We start from the raw sequence: 20,446 nt of genomic DNA on the forward strand, positions 1-20,446 counted from the left end.
TACAACATGCTTGTTACATGTTACGTCGTGTGGTCCTGCTGTTCATCTGGCCTGTCCATCTCAGCCCTTCTCTCTCCTTTTGCTTATAAAACCTTCAAAAGAGGTTCTTTGGGAGGTGGGTCTGGGAGTAGGTGGCCCCAAAAGATGGCTGGATTTGCTTCTGGGGGAAATATTTATGAGCACAAGATGCCCTCAACCCCCAACTCACTGGATCCAACAAGAGATCAAGCTGAAGGTCTAGTTGGGATGTCAAAGTTTTGGCTTTGAATACCAGGCAGCCTTTCAAATGAGGCAACCTGGAGCATCTCATCTTGCATGAGGGTTGCTGCTGTCTCTGCTTCATCACTGTCCCCTGATCTGCCCAGGGTAGAATGAGAATTCAGAGGAGCCACGCATACTGCTCCCAAGTCAGCATGTGGTTAATGATCGCTGAAGGTTGAAATGCTGCTTCGTGTGTGTGTGTGAGCCCCTCAGTGAAGAACCTTCCACTTTGTGCCAATGGCAGTTTGGTGAGCATCCCAAAAAGCATCCCATCTCCAACAACTTGGTGCCAAGTCCTTCCTAAGAGTTGGCAGGATTCCTGATCGCTCCAGACAACCAAACGGCGAGCAGTCTTCCTGACCCAACCAGACCTCTGCCCACCTGGTGCATTCCATGCCCAGGTGCTTCCAAAACTAGCAAAAATAACCACTCCCAGAGACCAGGAACATGCTTCACTGGGCATGGGAGAAAGAGTATGGATTCTCTGTGGTGGATAAAAGCTGAGGTCTGGAGTCAGGCTGGTATGTTTCACTTACTGCTTGGTCAAATCTGCCACCACTCGGACCCTCAGTTTCCACACCAGCAAAATGAGGACAATCTTAGTGCTGCTGTGAGGCTGAAATAAAATACTGCGTGGAAAGTGCTTTGGAAAACGCTTGGCACGGGGCTGCACAGAGCCATGGTCCCTAGAGATGTCACTGTGTTATTAGTATCATTTCAGCAGCTGCACTGCTGTTGTTCCTCAAAGGGAGATGAAATAGGACAGACCCAGCAGCCTTGAGGGGAAAAAGAGGGAAAATCGATCTCTCCAGGGAAAGAGACAGAAGGCCTGTCTTCAGGAGTTCTTATGGAAATGCTGAACCCTATTACAAATAGTTGTTTACTCTCTGTTTGCTCCACAGCATGTTTTTTCAATTCCCCTCCAACTCTTGTCCATGTACCAGGTAGCTCAGGGATCCTTTCGTGGAAGACAGATGGAGTTGAGTAGCTGCCAGCCTTCCTCCCAAAGGAGAGAGGACAGAAGGACGGGCTGTTAGATCTTGCCGGTGCTAGGGATCAGTGAGGCTGTCCTCAGCATCTAAATCGGGATAAGCAGCTTAATTTTATCTCTCCCTGCACCTACGTGTCTTGCCTTAGGGAGCCAAGCATCCTGGGAGGGAGGGAGTGACCAAGAGACTGTGCCCTTTTGTATTTCCGCTTGCTCCCTGCTTCATGCACTCTGCACCTCATGCTGTCTTTGCCTAGTAATTCCGCCAGCCTGGGGTGTTTTGATGCCTTCCATCTTTGAGATAACACCCCATGCTAAGACATCTAGAAGTAGGGAACAAGGAAAAGCATTTGGATCAGAAAAAGAAGCCTCAGTAGTTCTGATGAGTGAGGAGGGTTGCCCCCAGGAGCATGCAGATTGGCTACCCTTTCAAGGCAGGTCAGAGTCACCACTGCTTTCTCCCTGGGGGTTCCCTCTTTGTCCAGGGTCTAGCGTTCCCCAGAACTGCAGCTGGGCTCTTTAATCTGCACTAGGGTCTCAGGTATGAGTGCCCACTCAGGCAAGACAGGCGAAGAAGCTGGTGAAAGGCATCGCTAGGGAAGAGTGAGGACTGTGGCAAACAGGGAGCATGGGTCCTATCGAAAGGGGACAGCCACCCCATAGCTGCCTCCAGTGGACTCCATGTTGCTAGAATTTCTGAAATTTTTTTTCAAGAGGAAATAGAAATCTGGCATGTGTGTGTGTGTATGTGTGTGTGTGTGTGTGTGTGTGTGAGAGAGAGAGAGAGAGAGAGAGGAGAGAGGGGGAGAGAGAGGGAGGGAGGCAGGGAGAGGGAGAGAAATTTCCCAATTTTAAAACACTGGGATGGTGAATGAACAGAGCATGTGGGATGTCACAATATATTGCAGGGAAGATTCTTTCTTCAGGGCATCAGATTGGTACCTCTGACTTGGTCTCTTTACTGAATTGTTCAGTATTTCCTAGCAAAGGGATCCCCTCTTAAGGCCCTGAATATCAAGGTTTGGAATAAATCATTTACCATGCACTTTATTTTCCTTTGTAAACAAGCACACCAAACACCCGTGTGTGAAGGGTCCATTCCTGCCCCATGGGTGCTTAGCCCTGCTGGGTCCCTCCGGCTTTTCTCCCTGTTTCTTTGCTCCTTGGTGTCCTCCTTGGAATGTCCCCAGAATGGATTGACCTTGACTAAAATGCAATCTATAAAGCACAGGACATTCTTGGCGGGGGAATGCCACCGGGGGATAGACAGATGGGTGGGGTATATAAGGTGTTCATAAAGAAAAAAGTGTACCCTCCAGAGACATCAGTTCTCGTAACTACCTCCAGCATGTTCCCTGGAAACACATGCAACCTTGACCAAGCCACCACATTCTCAGACTCAGTTCTGTCACCTAAACTTGGGAGGCTGGCTGTACCCATCTGCCTAGGTTACCGTGAGAACAATTGGATGTCAGGAAAGCACTTTGGAAAACAACAAGAGTATTCTAGCTTTTCTCTACTGCAAGGCAGGAGGACATCTGTGTGAACCCTTGGGAGCCTGCCCATTATTAGCCAGATTAAACACGCAGCTCTTGTACTTGTCACTGCCACAGCTGCCTGCCTGCACGCAGGCTGCAGGGGCCCCACTGGGAAGACGGGCCTCCAGCAAGGGAGAGGTGCTATGGAAGGCTGAGCTCCCAGGGGCAACTCCCCATCACCAACTCAAGTCCCCTAGACCCTGGCATCAGAGCCTGTGGAGGCCAGCCCGTTACGAGTCTCCTGGGCCACTCTCCACAAGAGAAGCTCTGAGCCAGCCTTGAAAGAGAAATGTTAAAAATTTAACATTTTTATTGGTTCGTCTAGTTCTCCTCTCCCCTACGTTTATTGACGAGGGAATGAGAAATGATTTTATACTAGTTAAGAGGGTACAAACAGTTGGTCTAGGATCATAAAGGAAATTCTCAGGACTCAGATTTGCTTGACTTGCCAGCCCCATGCTGGAGAACTCTTCTATAACCCTCATGGCATCACCTACGCTGGACCAGAGTTTCACCCGAAAGGCAGCTTCTTTTGATGCTTTTTTTTTTTTTTTTTTTTTGGTGGAGGGAGGGGTATGCAGATCTAAAACCAGGGAAGACAGGTGCCACCTTAGAGTGTGGTCCCCTGGAGTTGTGTACAGGGTTGGGTATATTTCGTAATAAATGCTTGTTGCTGAGCACCAAGAATAAAGGGAATGAAGTGATGTCATCTGTGACATCAGGGCTTACAGTCATCATAGGTGGGAGGCCAGTGGTAAACAAGGACAAACACCCTGTGATCACAAATGGAGAGAAGTACTACGAAGAAAATAAACTGGAGCTAGGAGAGACAGTCATGGGGGGGCTGGGGGTCTTGCTGTAGGTGAGGGGATCAAGGCAGGCCTTTCTAAGGAGGTGACATTAAGCTGATATGTGGGGGAGGAGAAGGAACCACCTTATGAAAGGTGGTAAAGAATGTGTTCAAAGGACCTGGGCCAAAATGCTTATGGGGGCGTTTGAGGAACGAAGTGTAGTGAGCAGGGATGCATGGAGGAGGGGAAAGGGGTAGAACTTGGGTCACAAGGGGCTCCATCCATGTTGCGTGTGTGGGAGCACGTGCATGTGTGTCAGAGAGAGAGAATGTGTATGTGCACACACCCATGCTTGCCCGTGGATGTATCTTTTCCCGGGAGGATTGGATGACCTATAACTTCCATCACATTTCCAATGGGATCAGTGATTTCACAGAACTCAAGAAGACTTCTGAATCAAAATTGCCCTTCGTCAGTCAACTAAAGCTTTGAAGCAGTTGTGCCAAATGAATTTTTTTTCCCCCATTCCTGGAAGCTCTGTGTTCTAAAGCAGAAAGTCAAGCATGTGTGCTGCCATTTCCAGGCTTCCTCTGAGGGCCTGGGTACCAGGGAAGGCTGCGGGGGATTTCAGTATGTGGCCCAGTATCCTCGGTAGCTGGTGTACAAGTGCCTGGACATGTTTGGAGTTTTGGTGGCCGCGGGAATGCAAGAACCCCCCCGCCCCCCCCCCCACACACACACACACACTAGCGGCAGGGGCCCATGGCTCTCAGGAGAGCATTAGGCTGTCTCTGGAGGAGAGCTCTGAAGCCTGTCTCCTGCATGTGCAGCCCTTGCTCCGTGGGTGACTCCCAGGATCAGTGAGTCACTGGCCTCTCTTGTGCTTGCAGCCTCCTCAATGCCAACAAGATCAACTGCCTGCGAGTGAACACGTTTCAGGACCTGCAGAACCTCAATCTGCTCTCCCTGTATGACAACAAGCTGCAGACCATCAGCAAGGGACTCTTTGCCCCTCTGCAGGCCATCCAGACCCTGTGAGTATGCCCCCTCAAATGCCAGCACACGCGCAGGCAGCCAGTGACCCCAAACACCCAGGCACAGACAGCCCCCAAAACGAAGGCTAGGTGAGCGTGTCCCAGAGCATGTCTGGAGACTGCGGTGAGAATGGCCGTAAGCTCACCTGTACTGAGCACCCACCCGGTGCTCGACACTTTGCTAAGCACTTTCCCCGTGTTCAAACCTTTAGATCTCACAGCAACCCTGTGAGGTAGGTGTTGTGAGGATCCCTCATTTCTAGGTGAGCAAACCAAGGCACAGAGAGGTTAAGTAACTTACTCAAAGTTGCACAGCTAGTAAGAAGCAGGATTCGAACAGGCTCCCCTGCTCGCTTAACCACTGTACTCTGAGCAGGCCCCATCTCTGCTAATAGCCCGATCCTCCCCACCAACACCCCGCACCACCCTGCAAAATCAAGCCTCTGCTACAGGCACTCGGAATTTTTCACCTTCCCTTCAGGAAGCACTTCCTCACTGCAGAGGATCATAAATAACTCCGTTAGATAAATAACACCTGAGGACAGATCTCAGCCCATCCCAGGCCTGACCATGAACCTGGGGCTTCTGGATGCCTTCTAAGTCACCTGGCACTTACTGCCCCTAGCCAGAGACAGGCGCCGATAAAGAGCTGAGAACAGCTGCTGCGTGTTGAACACTGACCATGCGCTGAGCACTGTGCTGGCCCTGTGGAGTTTTCTTATAAGCCGGGCAGAGCCGGACCCACGGTGCTGCCCTGGTGATGATGAGGGTAACAGCAATACCCACTGCTGTATGTGGAACACCCACCATGTGCCAGTCACCCTGCCAGCTGCTTTATGTGCCTGGCGTTGCTGAGCTTAGAGAAATAAAATCCAGGCTACTGTAAGCACAAACCCTGAGCCTGTGACTTTGCCCATCACAGCTGGTGTCGGTCAGAATCGAGGTGAGTGGTGGGTCCTGCCCCAGGTCAGAAGAGCAAGGAGATGACATCAGCTGATGCCAGCCGCACCTGTGACCCTCTCTGGCACATAGCAGGCCTCAGGCCCCACCCGCTCTGTGTTCTGCCCGATGAGGAGGGGCCCAGTGCCAGGCACAGTGGAGGTGGAGAGTGGCACCCCGGGTCACTCCTGATCAATTCTCATCCCTCTCGCAGCCACTTAGCCCAAAACCCATTTGTGTGCGACTGCCACTTGAAGTGGCTGGCCGATTACCTGCAGGACAACCCCATCGAGACGAGCGGGGCCCGCTGCAGCAGCCCGCGCCGGCTGGCCAACAAACGCATCAGCCAGATCAAGAGCAAGAAGTTCCGCTGCTCAGGTAATCAGGTTACGGGGCTGGGCCCCACCTTCCGACTCAGTACTGCAGCCCCAGAGAGGCCAGTAATCCAATCTGGAGGACAGCAAGCGCTGTAATGGCTCCTAGGGAGCATCTTTGCAAATTAAATTGGGGAAATTCAGTTAGTCCTGCAGAAAACCAATTACCTTATGGATTTAAAATAAAACACACACACACACACACACACAATAAAAGCATGGGGTGGGGCGGGGGGTGGTGCACAATTTCAGGAGAGACAGAACCCAGGTGGCAGCCTATCTCCAGGGTCAGGTGGAAGCTAGGGGAGGGGCAGCCTTTACACACGTGCCTTTTAGAGGCTGCGATTTATTTTCTTTGAGTCTCCAAAGCATGCTCCCCAAGTGGCAGATAGGGAAAGAAATGTGTCCCAAGCCAGGCTGCAAGGAGCATGTAATGTTGGGAGGCTCCCATCCCCTCTAAGACTGCCTTTGGTACAGCCCTCAGACCACAGTTTGTTACAGACTTCACAGACATTTTAGCTAGCTGTCTCCTCCACCCTAGACTGGTATAGTCTGTTCATGGAGAAAACAGCAAAGAGTTGTGCTCTCTAGGAAAGCAAAGCCTCACTTTCCAGTTTCCAAGCTCTTTCTGGAATCCTTCCTCCCTACTGCACCCAGGAAAGACACTGGGGGTGAATGCCAGAGGGGTTCTCAGGTCATCTTGAAAAGACAAGTAACTGTCCTTGACCTGATAGCTAGATAAACAGGCAGTTAAAAATGGCGAGCATTTGTGCCATTTGCTACTGGAAAAAAATCACCACACTGCCTTGTGCTCCCAATGGTGAGAGATTGATAGTATAATGTGCTGAGATGGGTTGGTGCCAACCATCACAATCTGTGTGTCAGCAAGAGCCCTTCTTCTCCCCTGCCCAAGAGCATCTTATGTAAGCGGCTTCTCCCAGGGAGAATGACAGCATGGTCACTGGTCGCTGGGAGAAGACCAGCAGACAGACTTCTGCTCCTTTCATGTTGTTCTTGGCCTCTAAGTCAAATCCTTTAGTCCACGTCTCCAGAGTGATAAACTTTAGCTATTTTATCTTCTTCAATAGAACCTAATACCTCGAGAGGGCTTGGAGATACCACAGGGACTTTGTGGCAAAATGAGGCGTTGGTCCCAATTTGTCTGCCTCAGAATAACAATGTCAGTTTCTTACTTGTGATGAACTCTGTGCTGAGTGCATCTAGTTTGACTTGGTTCTTCCACTAGTCCTGTGAGATCACCCGGAGGAGTCCTCATTCTGCAGCTGAGGGAGCCAGGGACTCAGAGGTAAAGGGCACCCCATGGTCACAGCAAGCAGACAGTGGAGGCAGCCCCCAGGTCTGGCTCACTCCTCGACACCATGCAGCATGTAGGAGAGAAGGAGCATTGGGAAAACAGTCCAACTGTTTGGATGACTCTCTTCCTAGTCTATGGTCCTATCCCCACTCCCCAAAACTCTTTCCTTAAGTTCCTTCTTGGGCCAGCAGCATCTCTGGGAGGGAAACCCTCTCCCAGCCCTGGAGTGTCACCTGAGGCACAACCATCCTTCCTCAGGGCCTTTCTCATAATGCACACCTCTTCTTCCCTCTGTCCCCTCTGTTCCTATCCAAGTCTGGGGGTGGGGGGAGCTGACTTAATTAGCTGTAACAAGCAGTTGTGCCCCAGAAGAGGGGGCGATAAGAAGCAGGGGAAGGCAGAGTGCCATCTCCCAGCCCCAACCCCTCAGGCTCATAGGGGACCTGTCAGGATCTCAAGGATTCGTGTTGATGCCAAGACCATGGGGCCACACAAAACAGGAAGGGGATCGGCCCGGGTCTGAGGATGGCATCTCCCAGAGACAAAATCTTGGCAGGTGCCTAGGAATGACTGTGGGCTGAGACTAGGGGTGGCAGGATGAGGGTACAGATGGAATGAAGTAGGAGAAAGAAAATAGCAAGCTGACCTAGGGGACAGTAACACATAGTTCTCGTGCTGTGCCACTACCTGCCTACTTTTGCATGGGAGAGATCCTGGCTGCTTTTCCTACGGAGGGCAGGAGTGCTTGGAAATTTTAAAAAGAAACAGAAGCACAGGGTTCTTGGATTGACCCTGTCTAAAAGATTTTTTTTTAAATCAATACTAAGCAGATTATTCCTGTAAAGGTAGGGAACGTCAGAGCTGATGCCTGACAGATAGCATTCTATGTGCTATTATTTCATGTAGCTGCAGAGAAGAGAGGTAGAGAGACCTACTGGTGAGTATCAAAGGCCTTGGATTTGACAGACACTGGGGCCCAGGCCTGCCTTGGCTTTAGGGGATACAGAAGCCATAGGTCTAAAGCTTTGTGTTTCCAGGAAGCTCCAGAAGGAGGGTCAGGTGATGCGTACTGGAGTTGACAGATAATAACTCTGCATTTTACTTTCCCCTAAAAGCACCCCCATTGCAAAGACAGCTGATGTAATTAGAAGCCAATTTGAGGGCTGCTCCTGCAATGCATAAAGCCCCTCCTTAGGCAGGGCGTCTGGTTCCCAGCTGCCCTGTGTCTGCCTCTATCAGCTGCATCCGCCGCCCTGGGCAGCAGTATCTGGTTAGAGGTGAATGCTGCCAGCTGGGGTAATCTGACCATCAGATTAAGTCCCCCTGAAAAGCCGCTGTCTGGCTGCCTGGGACCCCGAGCCCATCCTCAGGGGAGCACTTGGCAGTTGGAAGATATCTTCCATCACACCTCCTTCCTTTGTGTGTAGCGATCTGTTGGCAAGAAGAAATTCATGGTGAAAAGTACAGAGGGTGATGACACAATATGAGAAAAGATGGCCAATAGCAAGATACTGCTCAGGGCATCACAGAGTTTTAGAGAACTCAGAATTCACACAGTCCCTGCTAGAAATGAAGAAATTGAGGCCTACACAGCAGGAAAGTATTGTCTGAGGTTATAGAGTAGGATTTTCAAGATGAGATCTGAAACCCAGGACATTCAATGTGCTGCGAAGATTTTCTCTCTTGTCCCTCCTTTTTGTTGTTGTTGAGGGAAATCAAGGAGAAGGGTTAAAGGCTTGGGGTCAGGGGCACAAAAGGCATGGATTTTTCCTGCTCTGGTACCAAGGCCCTGATCCAACTTGAATGTGAAATCCCAACAACCAGGGTGTTACAGAGCCCTGCATGTCCAGACATCAGAGCAGAGTTGAGACTAGAGTACAACGGCCACTCTAGCTGGTCAGATGGGAGGGCTTTGAAAGAGGTCAGACCTGGGGCTGTGGAGTGACCTTCACTCAGTGGTCAACCATTGCAGATAACCTATGCACTGTCAAGATGCTGTGACCATCTCGCCCCAAAAACACATTGTAGGGGAACAGTGACTCCGTTCCTCTTGTCAGAGGCCAAGAGCAGGGAGGATCCCAGTCACCTGGCCCTGACTTCTGGTCTGTTCAAGAAGTACATATCTCCTCCCAGTGGCTTGGGAGGAAGTTCATAAAAACTGTCGCTGATCTATTGCAGATAGGGACATGGAGTCTGGATGCCCTCACCTGGGCCCATGGCACCCAGAAAGTTTGGTTGTTGGTCCCTCCACCCACTGCCATGATTCACAACCATGGAGGAAATCTGCAATCAGGAAGGACCCTAGAATCTGGTGTCTTCCCCCTTTCCTTCCTTCTCTTAGTCTGAAAGAGACTACTCATCGTGATGGGAACTGGTCACTGTTCTCAGACAGTTGTGACTGTAGGTTTCCCAGTCCCAAACGCAGGGCCCCATTGGCTTTCCCATCTTTCTCCTTGGCTAGGGACGTGTATTTTCTTTTGATACCGTACCCCCCTCCCCCCGCCTTCTCCATTACATGTTGAGTCATCTGGAATGAATGTCTGTCAGCCAGAGGGTTTCTGGGGGTCCTTGAAGGATACTGAGATTTCTGAGGTATGGAATATGAAAGGGGCTTTTCCTAAAGAAAAGCTTTCCAGCTTCGTTAGGCCACTGGGAGTTGTGGCTTGTCTCTTCATGCAAGGGGCTGGGGGGACAGACTGTTATGGATCCACTGTGCTGTGGGGATGGGCCCCAGGATGCAGAGTGTGCAGAAGCTGCTTCTGCTAAGTGTGATGTCTTGGCAGATCAGTGGTACGATCGAGCGGGATTTAGAGGTTCTGTTCAGGCCCGTGATATGACCGGAGACATCTGCGGCCATAACCCATCGTGCCCTGATTCTCCTGAGCAGGGGTGTCCAGTAGTCTCCCGCCCGATCTCCTCCCTTTCCCCTGTGACTGCCCCAGGGCGGGGTCCAAGGGCGGTGGGGCTCCTGTCTTCAGAAGTGTTCCTGTGGAACCCTGCTCCTGGTACTAATCACGCTCCGTGGGGGCCTGCTCCGGCTTCCGCTTCTCCACGCTGCTTCCTCTGAGCGCTCCTGTCCTCTCTCTGACGCTGCTTCCTGACCTTGATTCTGACCAGTCGCCGCGGGGCTTTCCTTTGTGCTTGATCTAACCATGTGGTGGAACGATGGAAACGGAACATGGTTCTGTCAAGCACCGCGGAAAGCTCCGCGCTCTCCTGCAGCATGGCCCGCCGCCACCGCCACCACCGCCGGACACCTCTTCTCTGCTCTGGAGCACCGCAGCCCGCCATCTGCCAGACCCACCTCTCCTGGTCTAGCCTCACGGAGGGCGGGGGGCGGGAGCCTCGGAGGATCCGCAGAGACCTCCACCTCCAGGTAGCGGATTCGGGCTGAAATGGGTTTGGAGGAGCACACTGGGGACAAGCTAAGATCTAGAACCACATCTCCTGCCCCAGATAGAGTCATCACCCCCTCCCCCAGGCTACTCTGGATGCCGGCCAAGGGGTAAAGTAGCTAGGCTGAAGCTCAGAAACCACTGTTTTTCTTCTGTTCAAAGAGAACAGGTACACCCAAGGCCTGTGCCCCATCATTTCATGGAAAAGTCCCAGTGCAAGGTCATCTTCCCAAGTGGTAGCTAACCCGAAGGTCATACTGCTTTGTGACCTACTCCCTCTCCTCTATCTTTACCAGAAGCATCGGGGATAAATGTGAGCATGAGAATTAGTGAGAGTGGCATGAGTCTGAGACTTTGGATTTAACTCGCACCTCCTCCTGGACCCAACCCCCACTCCTCATGAGTACATTGGCCCTGGTCCCCATGTAGCCTAAAGTCCAGGCTGTTGCCTTGACCTTCCGGGAACAGTGAACATGTGGCCCAAGAGCTGGGCTCCTCACGTGGAGCTAGTCCAGTGCCACGTGAGGGCTGTGCAGAGATCTGCTATCTCTGATAATCAAGAGAGGGATCTTGGCAACCCCCATTCTGTTTGTTTCTTAAGTAAATCCTAGGCTCAGTGTAACTAGAAGATTGTGGTTTTGGTTCATGCCATGAAGTCTGTGTCCCACCCCAGATGAGAGAAAGCCATGCTGGGAACCAAATCCTGGCATAGGCCTGGAAGCCAGCTCTGGCCTCTCATGGTAACATGTGACTTGACTGTCTCCTCTCCCTCAGGTCACCCCTCAGAGCCAGGGCCCAGCCGTTGCTGAGTAACAGAGTCCTGTTGGCCTTTCTGGATGCTTTTACCATTTACTGAGTGCTTACTCTAGGTCAGGTGCTGAACTATTTCGATCATTACCTTGTTTTAATTTTTACAACAACCTTATAAGTCCCATTTCACAGATGAGGATATCAAGTCAGAGAGGTTAACTAACTTGCCCAGGCTCAGATGGCTGCTCTTTCCAACTATAATACTCACCCTTCCTAGCTACGGACAGTCTCATCGCCTTGAATTAGAAAATGAAAAAGAATGATAAGATTGACTTGAATCGATAGGGAGTTGAAAAACATTTTAACACTCCCCCTCAAGCTTGCTTCTGTTAATGGAAAAAAAGTTGAGTAAGCACGTGAGCAAGCAGTGCTGTTTGAATGGCTCCTCCCTCCAGCATGGATATACCAAGATCCATTTGGTACACAACAAATCCCTGAGCCTGGAGCAGTCCCCTATCCTGAACAGAGGGGGCATCCTGAGTGCCTTGGCACTGCCCCCACCATGACAGGGGCCAGGCCTCTGGTCCACAATGGCACCTTCACGGGCACCTCCCTGGTTCTGCAGCAGCAGGCTTGGGACCAGGCAGTGCCCAGCTGCAGGCCATGGGCATTTCCCTCTGGTTTCAGGCAGATGGCTGCATTCATAATAGACTGTGATGGGGATAGCTTACGAGGACAGCTGTCTGCCCAACTGATCACCAAACTCCTGGTAAAACAGTTGACATTTTCTAGTCACTGGTATCTAGTCCCCTAGCCTTTGCCCATGAGTGGATAACTGTGTGCCTGGCAATGTTCTCTTGATTCCATTTCTTACTTACAACCCTTTGCTTGTCCACGTGGCTCTCTCTTCAAGCTGACGATCTCCCCCCCCCCCCAATTCCTCTTTCTGCTCCTTTCCTCCTTTCATCCCACCCACGTTAGGGATATTGGAGGTAGAAGAGGAGAGCTCTGGACACACGTGCATTGGCAGGGCCATGGTCATCAGATAACAGTGAATCTGTGACTTTCATTCAACAAACTGGTTGCCCAAAGAATGACACAAATCCAGACCACTAAGGACAGCAGCCATCCTGGGCCCAGCACTGGCCTCTGCAGCCAAGCCCATCCACAGAGTGGGAGCTGTGGCTCCCTACCTGCCCCAATCCCATGACCATCCAGATGTTAAATACATGCTGTCCTGGGAAGTGGCCACAGGGCAGGGATTCGTAATAAAATCGCATTGCTATGGATTTCCACCCCCTGGTCTATTAAAGCTCTCTGTGATCATGTACCAAGTGTCGTTGTTCTGAGCTGCCCGCGTAGAGGGAGGAGGGCTACAGGGGCAGGAGCAGGCGAAATGCCAGATGACATCAGCTCTCCCATGACCCATTTCAGCCGGGGTTTTGTTTTATGGTCCTTCTTCAAGTCCTCCGAGATCTCTGCTGTCTGAACTCTCCCCAAAGAGAAGAAGCAGCGGCCTCTTCAGTTACTCCCCTCCTCCTAAGTATTTCTGGCAGTGACAAATATGCATTGAGATTGAAATTGACTTTTAAAGCTCTGGAAAAGTTAAAAATACTTTTGGGTAGTTATGAGCATTAGGCATAACAAATGGCTCCGAGAAACCCAGGGTAGTTTCGGTAATGAAATATGAAGTGATGGGGTGGCATTTCAGGCTGGCTCTGACTGGGGAAGGAACTCTTTGGGTTACGTGCAAACGCCGTTATTAACATTTCTGGCTGCCACTCAAATAAAATATCACACTCTGACCCCCTCATTACTACAAACCAGGGCAATAACAAAAACAGCAGGGGGGGATGCTGGAAAGAACATATTAGTCCATTGAATCTAATTGCAAAATCATTTCATTAAAATGGGTCAGCGGTTCCATCGCAGAGGTCCACCAGTTATAATCTAACTATACTACAGAGAGCGATTCCTGCTAACTACAGACGCTCTCACCTTGATTAAAACGAAAACGCATTTAATCGGCGGCAGTCCCCGGCCACAGCCCAGCCAGGGTACATCTTCAAGCTCATCGTGTTGAAGAGCAGCACACTGTGCTCCCTCCTGTCTTTCAGAGGCATTTGATCAGTGCCCAGGGTTCCTCCACTTTGCAGGGATTCCATTGTAGACACCTTCTGAAAGAAAAATATATGCATATGTCCAAAATGCCCCTTCACACCATCACCATGTAGAACCACTGGCAGGGAGCAAGAGAAGATTGTCATTTAGCAGGGTTTGCAAGATGAAATTCATCCAGGACACAGCATGCTGATGTGTCTGGAGGAAGATGGCCCAGGTCAGAGTTATTCAGTGGGAGGGATGCTGGCAAGCCAAGGGCAAGAGATTTGCATAATGCATTGGATTAGGAAGCAGCCCAAATAACTGCGGGGGTACGTGCACAGATTGTGCTCACACAAGCCTGGGAGTGGAAGGGTGGGATGAAGGAGGGGGACAAGGAGGGAGCAGAGGGAAAGGTCCAGGCCTCTGATCCTCTGTCTTAAGTAGAAGACACTTCAGAATCAGAGACTTCATTCCCAGTCAGGAATTGGCATAGGTTGATAAGGTGAGGGGGAAGAAACCAAGAGCATGGAAGATGTCTGCTTCCTGCCTCCCATAGCCCTCTGCAGGAAAATGCCAATCAATCTACCTCTGCCAAGTTGGACTCTATGATCAGTTCTAGAAGGACTGGAATAAAGGTTTTGTCAAAATGCACATCTGCAGGAAACCATAGTATTAATCACACAAGCCTTGGCTTCAGCCTGACTGGGTTCATCCCTCTGTCATATATCAATTGACCTGAGAGCCTCAGTTTTCTCTTCTATAAAATGGAGTCACAATGATCTCGAGAGTGTTGCAGGGATCAAATGGGTGAGCCCATTTGAAGTTTGATGAATAGTGCCTCGTTCATGGTCTGTGCTCCATAAATGTCAGCTATTATCACTAGCTACACTGATATTTTAATGACCTCTGATATGCCAAATATTCCACTAAGTTCTTGAAAACAATTGTAGTAGAATCATAAATATTTATATGATTCTTTACCCTTCCCCAGAGACTCTTCACTGCCTCGCTCTTCCTTGCATTTTCATGACCACCCCTGTGAGATAGGGGCAAATACTAGATTCCCATTTTACATGTGGACAGACTGAGGCTAGTGAGTGCCAGAGCCTGGACAAACCCACTACTGCTGAAACTTCTGAGCTGCTAGTGCCCCACGTTGCCCCTAATGCAGATAAGATCACCAAGGTCTGTCTCAACCAGTTAAGCACTCCAGTGATGTCCATGTTCTCTGAAACACTTTCAGAAATACTTACAGGACAACTGATGTGCTAACGGCACATCCTGTTTACACCTCGGGCAAACATGGACCAAGCCCACGTTTTGTACCTAGCATGGTGCTAATGAAACGTTGGCCCCTGCCAACTAGCTGGTGGCTGGTAGGAGAGCCAGGGTTTCCCCAGTCACCTCCGCTGTGATTGCTGGTCTCACGAAGTTTGCCCAGGTACCAAGCAAGGGAGTATTTCCAATCAATAAAGCAATACCCCTGGACATCTTGTGAGACATCACTTAGTGATACTGTTGCCATTACTGTGTGACCTCAGGAGAAAGTCAATGTCAAAAAAATAAATCTTAGTTCCAGCTAAGAACTGGCCTTTCACTGTGGTTGAACAGAGCTTATTCTCAAAAGATCGGGCAAATCATTCGGACCCTCACAAGAGCTGTGCTTGTCTTGACAGTTTTTAAATGTTAATTTATTACTACTGTGTTTTTAAAGAGGATCATCAGGCAACTCTGAGCCAAATTCCCGAGCGTTAGGGCAGTGGGCTTCAAATCCCAAGGTCCCCAACCCTCGTTATTGTTTTCAATGCTGAAGTCTAGTGTCAACAGTCATTGACCACCATATGCTGGGCCTCCTTTATTGTTTCCTTACTTGCTTGAAGATAACTGAGTGTGAACCCCCCTCTCTTACCTCATCCTCGCCCTGACAGCCCTCATCAAAACCCCATCAGAATCTCTTCATTTGGACTTTTCATGGACATTTAGACAGTCCACAGATGATGGGCATCATGGACTAAGTACTCTCCACCCCAAATTATAGGACAAATTCTGCACACATGCACCTAAGAGCATTTCTCTGAGGAGAACATAAGTTTGCATCAGCTTCTCAAAAAGGTCCGTGACCCACCAAAGCTTAAGAGCCCACAGAGCTTGAGCCTGGTTTCCCAGAGGACTGAAATCATGAATGACAAAGACTAAATGGAAAGTGGGGATCTGGGGGTAGAGAGGGCACCAGCAAGGTGGCCACACATGAAGGCAATGCTGTCACTGGGCCCTCCCCACCACCCCCCCCCATGTGCCTCCCCATCCCCCTGCCAACAACCTCAGCTGGGCCGGGAGCCCCGGTGGTCCTGACGCCCCCCTCTTTGGCCCCGCCTAGGCTCAGAGGATTACCGCAGCAGGTTCAGCAGCGAGTGCTTCATGGACCTTGTGTGCCCCGAGAAGTGCCGCTGTGAGGGCACCATTGTGGACTGCTCCAACCAGAAGCTGGCCCGCATCCCAAGCCACCTCCCTGAATACGTCACTGATCTGTAAGTACTACCTGGTCTGGAACTCCCTACATGTCCCCACACCCCATCACCCTGAGCCAGCCCAAGCAGGGTCCTCTGGAGGCAGCCCCCTCCCGGCTCAGTCACATGGGCACTCCGTGGCTGTCCTCTGCATCCTTGGCACAGGATAGACACCTAGGCATCCCCTCCCCGCTCCCCAGGAATAGCTTCCTCAAACATAAAGACAGTCCATTCATTATACAAATATTTTCTGAACACCCTCCGTGAGCCAGGCACTGTGCTAGGCCCATCAGCCTCCACAATGAACAAAGCAGATGGTCCCCCCAGGTCCTTACTAAGCTTACAATATAATAGAAAAATGGCTATAAGTAATTGTCAAAAGCGAGAAAACACTAAAATGATTAGATCTATCTGAGCCTCCAATTATCCATGCTAATAAAAGGATGTGTTGGTTGGTCCACAAATGGAAGAGCTAAAAAGCTACAGCATGGTCGGGGTGAGGGCACAGCATGTGTGGAACCAACACACCTGGGTCTGAGTCTGGTCTTCTCCGAGTTTCCTCACATCAAGCATGTTGCTTCTCAGGTCTGAGCGTCCGATTCTTAGCTATAAAATAGAAGTGATGGTGCCTACCTCCTAAGGGGGTTAAGAGGATCAAGTAAGAGAATGCAAAGCACAGAATTCATATTGAACCATGCATGGCACGGGCAAACCCGGCATAAACGATGGTGGTCTTCATTATTAGTGTTGTTAGTGTGAGGGTTATCTTTGACTTTACACATCCCAGGGGCACACAGTGAGGCAGCACCTTTCGGCCCCTCCTTCTCTCTGACTTTCCCCAGCTCTGCTGACCTCAGCTGAGTGTGAGGTCCTGGTGGCAATTCAGCTCAAGCCATGGGGGAGCTGTGGGAGGGTCCCATGGAGGGCAGCAAAGGAGGCACCCCATCCTCAGCTACCCCACTACCTTGTCTGCTTATTTCCCATGCAGGCGACTGAATGACAATGACATATCTGTCCTAGAGGCCACTGGGATCTTCAAGAAGTTGCCCAGCCTGCGGAAAATGTAAGTCAGCCTCGGGAACTTAGCAGCAGCCTCCAGGCCCTGGCCAGGGTCTGTCCTGCAGACTAGAGCCGTGTGCCAAGGCATTGGTGGCCCCCTCACCTCTGCTCCAGCCCTTCTCAGCCTCCTCCTGACCCCACACTGGACATGTATTTAGAAGTAGGACAGGAAGGCATAGCCATACAGAGACAGACCAAAATGAAACTTCACTGTTTTTACATTGTCAGTTATTCTGCAGATCATGCATTCTACAGCATCCCGAAGTCTCCAGGTCCCCTCTGTTCATCCTGATCCCCCACACCCAACACCTACCCCAAGGAGTGTTAAGAGGGACTCAGGTAAGGTCCAGCAATGGAACTCAGAGGTCTAGGATGCACATCACTTCATACTTTTTACAAGGTGACAGGTGAAAGGTCTGTTTTTAGATGGCCTCTAGAGGCTTCTGCATCAGACCTTGGAGCAGAAATGCCAGATGTCTTGTATGTTGAGCTGCAGTCTCGGTGTCCCCGGGCCTGAGTGGAGCCTGACCTCAGGCAAAGGGTCCATGTGCTTACGCTGGCTTCTCCAATGCCATGGCTGCCTGTCCTCATAACCCTCTCCCTACCTGGGAGTTTGGGCCAGACAAGAATAATGTGGCTGAGCTAAGGGAGTATTTGTCCTGGGCCAGGGGCCACATTCCCTGCCTCATGCACATCATCTCATGAAGTCCTTATATACCTGCCTGCTTCTGCTTCACACTCCTCTTTGTGTGGCTGAGGAGGCTGTCAGGGCTCAAAGAGGTTTTATGACTTGTCTGAGACCACACAGCCAATAAATGTCAGAGCTGGCACTCATACGTGGGTTCATCTGTCATCGCACTAGTGTGCAGGTGGGCTCGCTTCCCTTCATCCTCCCTTCCCACATGCCCTAGCAGAGGAACCAGCACCCATGGGGACTCTCTACCATCTAACTCCCTTCTCCTTGGCCTCTCACCCCAGAGTCCACATCTCCTGGCCCCAGAGTTGGGTTTGCCTGTGGAACAAAGGAAATACAATTAAGCCTCATTACTCACAAATCCCATATTTGCTAATTGGCTTACTCACTGAAACTTATTTGTAATCTCAAAATCAATACAGTGCTTTCATACTCATTTGTAGACATGGACGGAACAGCAAAAAACTTTGAGCCTCCTACACGCATGTTCTCAGCTGAAATCAAAAATGGCCACGCATGCTCTGATTTCTCGTTGCAGCTCTCAGACTGTAAATAGGTGTCCTTTTCACAGCATATTTGGTGCCACATCCTTTCGCATGTTTACGCTTTTTGTCAGTGATTTTGCTATTTAAAGGGCCCTAGTTTTAGATCTTTGCATAGTGCTGAAGGGCTATCTAGCCTTCCTAAGCACAAGAAGGCTGTGATGTGCCTTATGGAGAAAATGTGTGTTACATAGCTTTGTTCAGACATGAGTTATAGGGCTGTAGGCTGTGAGTACAATGTAAATAAATCAACAGTGTATATTAAAATAAGGTGTCTTTAAGCAGAAACACATATCAGACAATGTTATGTATTGATCAGCTGATGAAAATGTTGTGACCAGAGACTCACAGGAACCTAACCCTGTATTTCCTCTAGGAGCAATGGTTCAGCATTCCCTAATTCATTTTTCCCCGGTGACTTTATAGAATATAGACACCATGAATAATGGGAACTGACTGTAACCCTTAATTTTTGTCTTGTTCTTCAGTCTTCCCCCCCCCATCAGTCCCCTGCAGGCAAAGAGGAGAAAGACCTTCCCCTGCCCCGTGCAGTACCCTCCTCCTTCCCTCCCTGCCCACGGCCACCACCTTGCCCATGGCCTGTCAACTGCTCTGTAACTGGGAGCAGCAGCACTCTGAAGGGACAGATGAGAGAGGGACACATGTGGGTCCTGGTGAGGATTGTGGCTGCCTGTGTGTTAAGCTTCAGAGGCCAAGCATAGACATCACCCATCACCTGCAAGGAAATGCCCTTTTGAATTCAAACTTGAGAAAGGTGTGCTTTTTTAAACCTCAAAACAGAAACTTCCATGTATATGGAGATAAGGCAGGTATCAAAATGAGTAAGGCTGGCCAAGTACATATCTGCACAGTAAACAGGATCAAGTAGTATTTGCTTCCATAAAGCAATATTACCCCCACACACACCATGTTCAGTGGAGTTCATGCACTTTGAGTCTATCTTTCATCTTCCCATTTGTAACAGGGATGGGAGAACAGAGAACCATTTCTGTGCACCAAGAAAACAATAGCACAAACACAATGATAAGTGGCAACCAACTCCCAGCATCCACATCCAAGCAACAAGAGAGTGGTGGGGACTGTGGCAAAACACAGACCCAGTTCTCGCCCAAGGAGGCACCGGTTGCTTGGCTTGTCCCAGTATTTGCCTTGCTGGAATGAAGGTCAGGGTTGCCAGATAATCCCTTCAGCAGCCAGAAATCCATGTGTGGGGAAAGAACAGACCTATGTTTCTTCTGAGTTCAGCTCTGTCCCTCTCCTGCTGTGTGACCCTAGGAGTGTCCTTAGCCTTGCTGAGCCTTAGTTATATTATTTACATAATAGGAATAAACCCGCCTTCCTTGTAAGTTATGATGAGGATCAGAAATAAGTATGGGAGCGCCTGGGTGGCTCAGTCGGCTAAGGGGCCATCTCTTGATTTCAGCTCAAGTCATGATCCCAGGGTTCGTGAGATTGAACCCCATGCTCAGCGAGAGCTGAGAATTCCTGCTTGGTATTCTCTCCCCCTTTGCCCCTCCCCCACTGATATTCACTCTCTCTAAAAATAGATAAATAAACATTTTTTAAAAATAAATAGGGATGCCTGGGTGGCTCAGTCGGTTAAGCATTTGACTTGTGTTTTTGGCTCGGGTCATGATCTCGGGGGTTTGTGGGTTTGGGCCCTGCTGTCAGCACAGAGCCTATTTAGGATTCTGTCTCTCCCTCTCTGCCTCTCCCCCGCTCACACTGTCTTTGTCTCTCTCAAATAAATAAAATAAAATAAAATAAAATAAAATAAAATAAAATAAAATAAAATAAAATAAAATAAATAAAACAGGAGTTGCAAATTCAAATACTTTCAGGACCCAGGAAGTAGCACAAATGTGGAAAGGAGCTGGGTACAGGGCAGTGTTAATAATAACAATAATAATAGCTAGCCATTAATGGTTACTAAACACTGTACTCTGCCCCAGACTGTACTGATACTAATCCATTTAACTCCCACCAAGAGAACCAAAAAAGCTTTGAGATTGTTTCCTTTTACAAATAAGGAAGCTGAAACATAGAAAGCACCTTATCCAAGGTTAAAACTCAAGCAGCAAGGGCATCTGGGTGGCTCAGTCAGTTGAGCATCCAACACTTGATTTCAGCTCGGG

At 49.8% G+C, this 20,446-nt stretch overlaps 1 protein-coding gene across 2 annotated transcripts in view; it reads left to right on the plus strand.

Moving 5' to 3' along the window:
• SLIT3 (slit guidance ligand 3) overlaps positions 1-20,446 on the plus strand; it is a 594,982-nt gene that overhangs the window by 499,782 nt on the left and 74,754 nt on the right. For both annotated transcript variants that reach the window (XM_042947171.1, XM_042947176.1), the window contains exons 13-16: positions 4,469-4,612; positions 5,766-5,929; positions 15,866-16,016; positions 16,984-17,058. In XM_042947171.1, coding sequence (XP_042803105.1) covers positions 4,469-4,612; positions 5,766-5,929; positions 15,866-16,016; positions 16,984-17,058 — 534 coding nt within the window. The remainder of the gene's footprint in view (positions 1-4,468; positions 4,613-5,765; positions 5,930-15,865; positions 16,017-16,983; positions 17,059-20,446) is intronic.

Source organism: Panthera leo, chromosome A1 (assembly GCF_018350215.1).
Source record: "Panthera leo isolate Ple1 chromosome A1, P.leo_Ple1_pat1.1, whole genome shotgun sequence".
NCBI lineage: Eukaryota > Metazoa > Chordata > Mammalia > Carnivora > Felidae > Panthera > Panthera leo.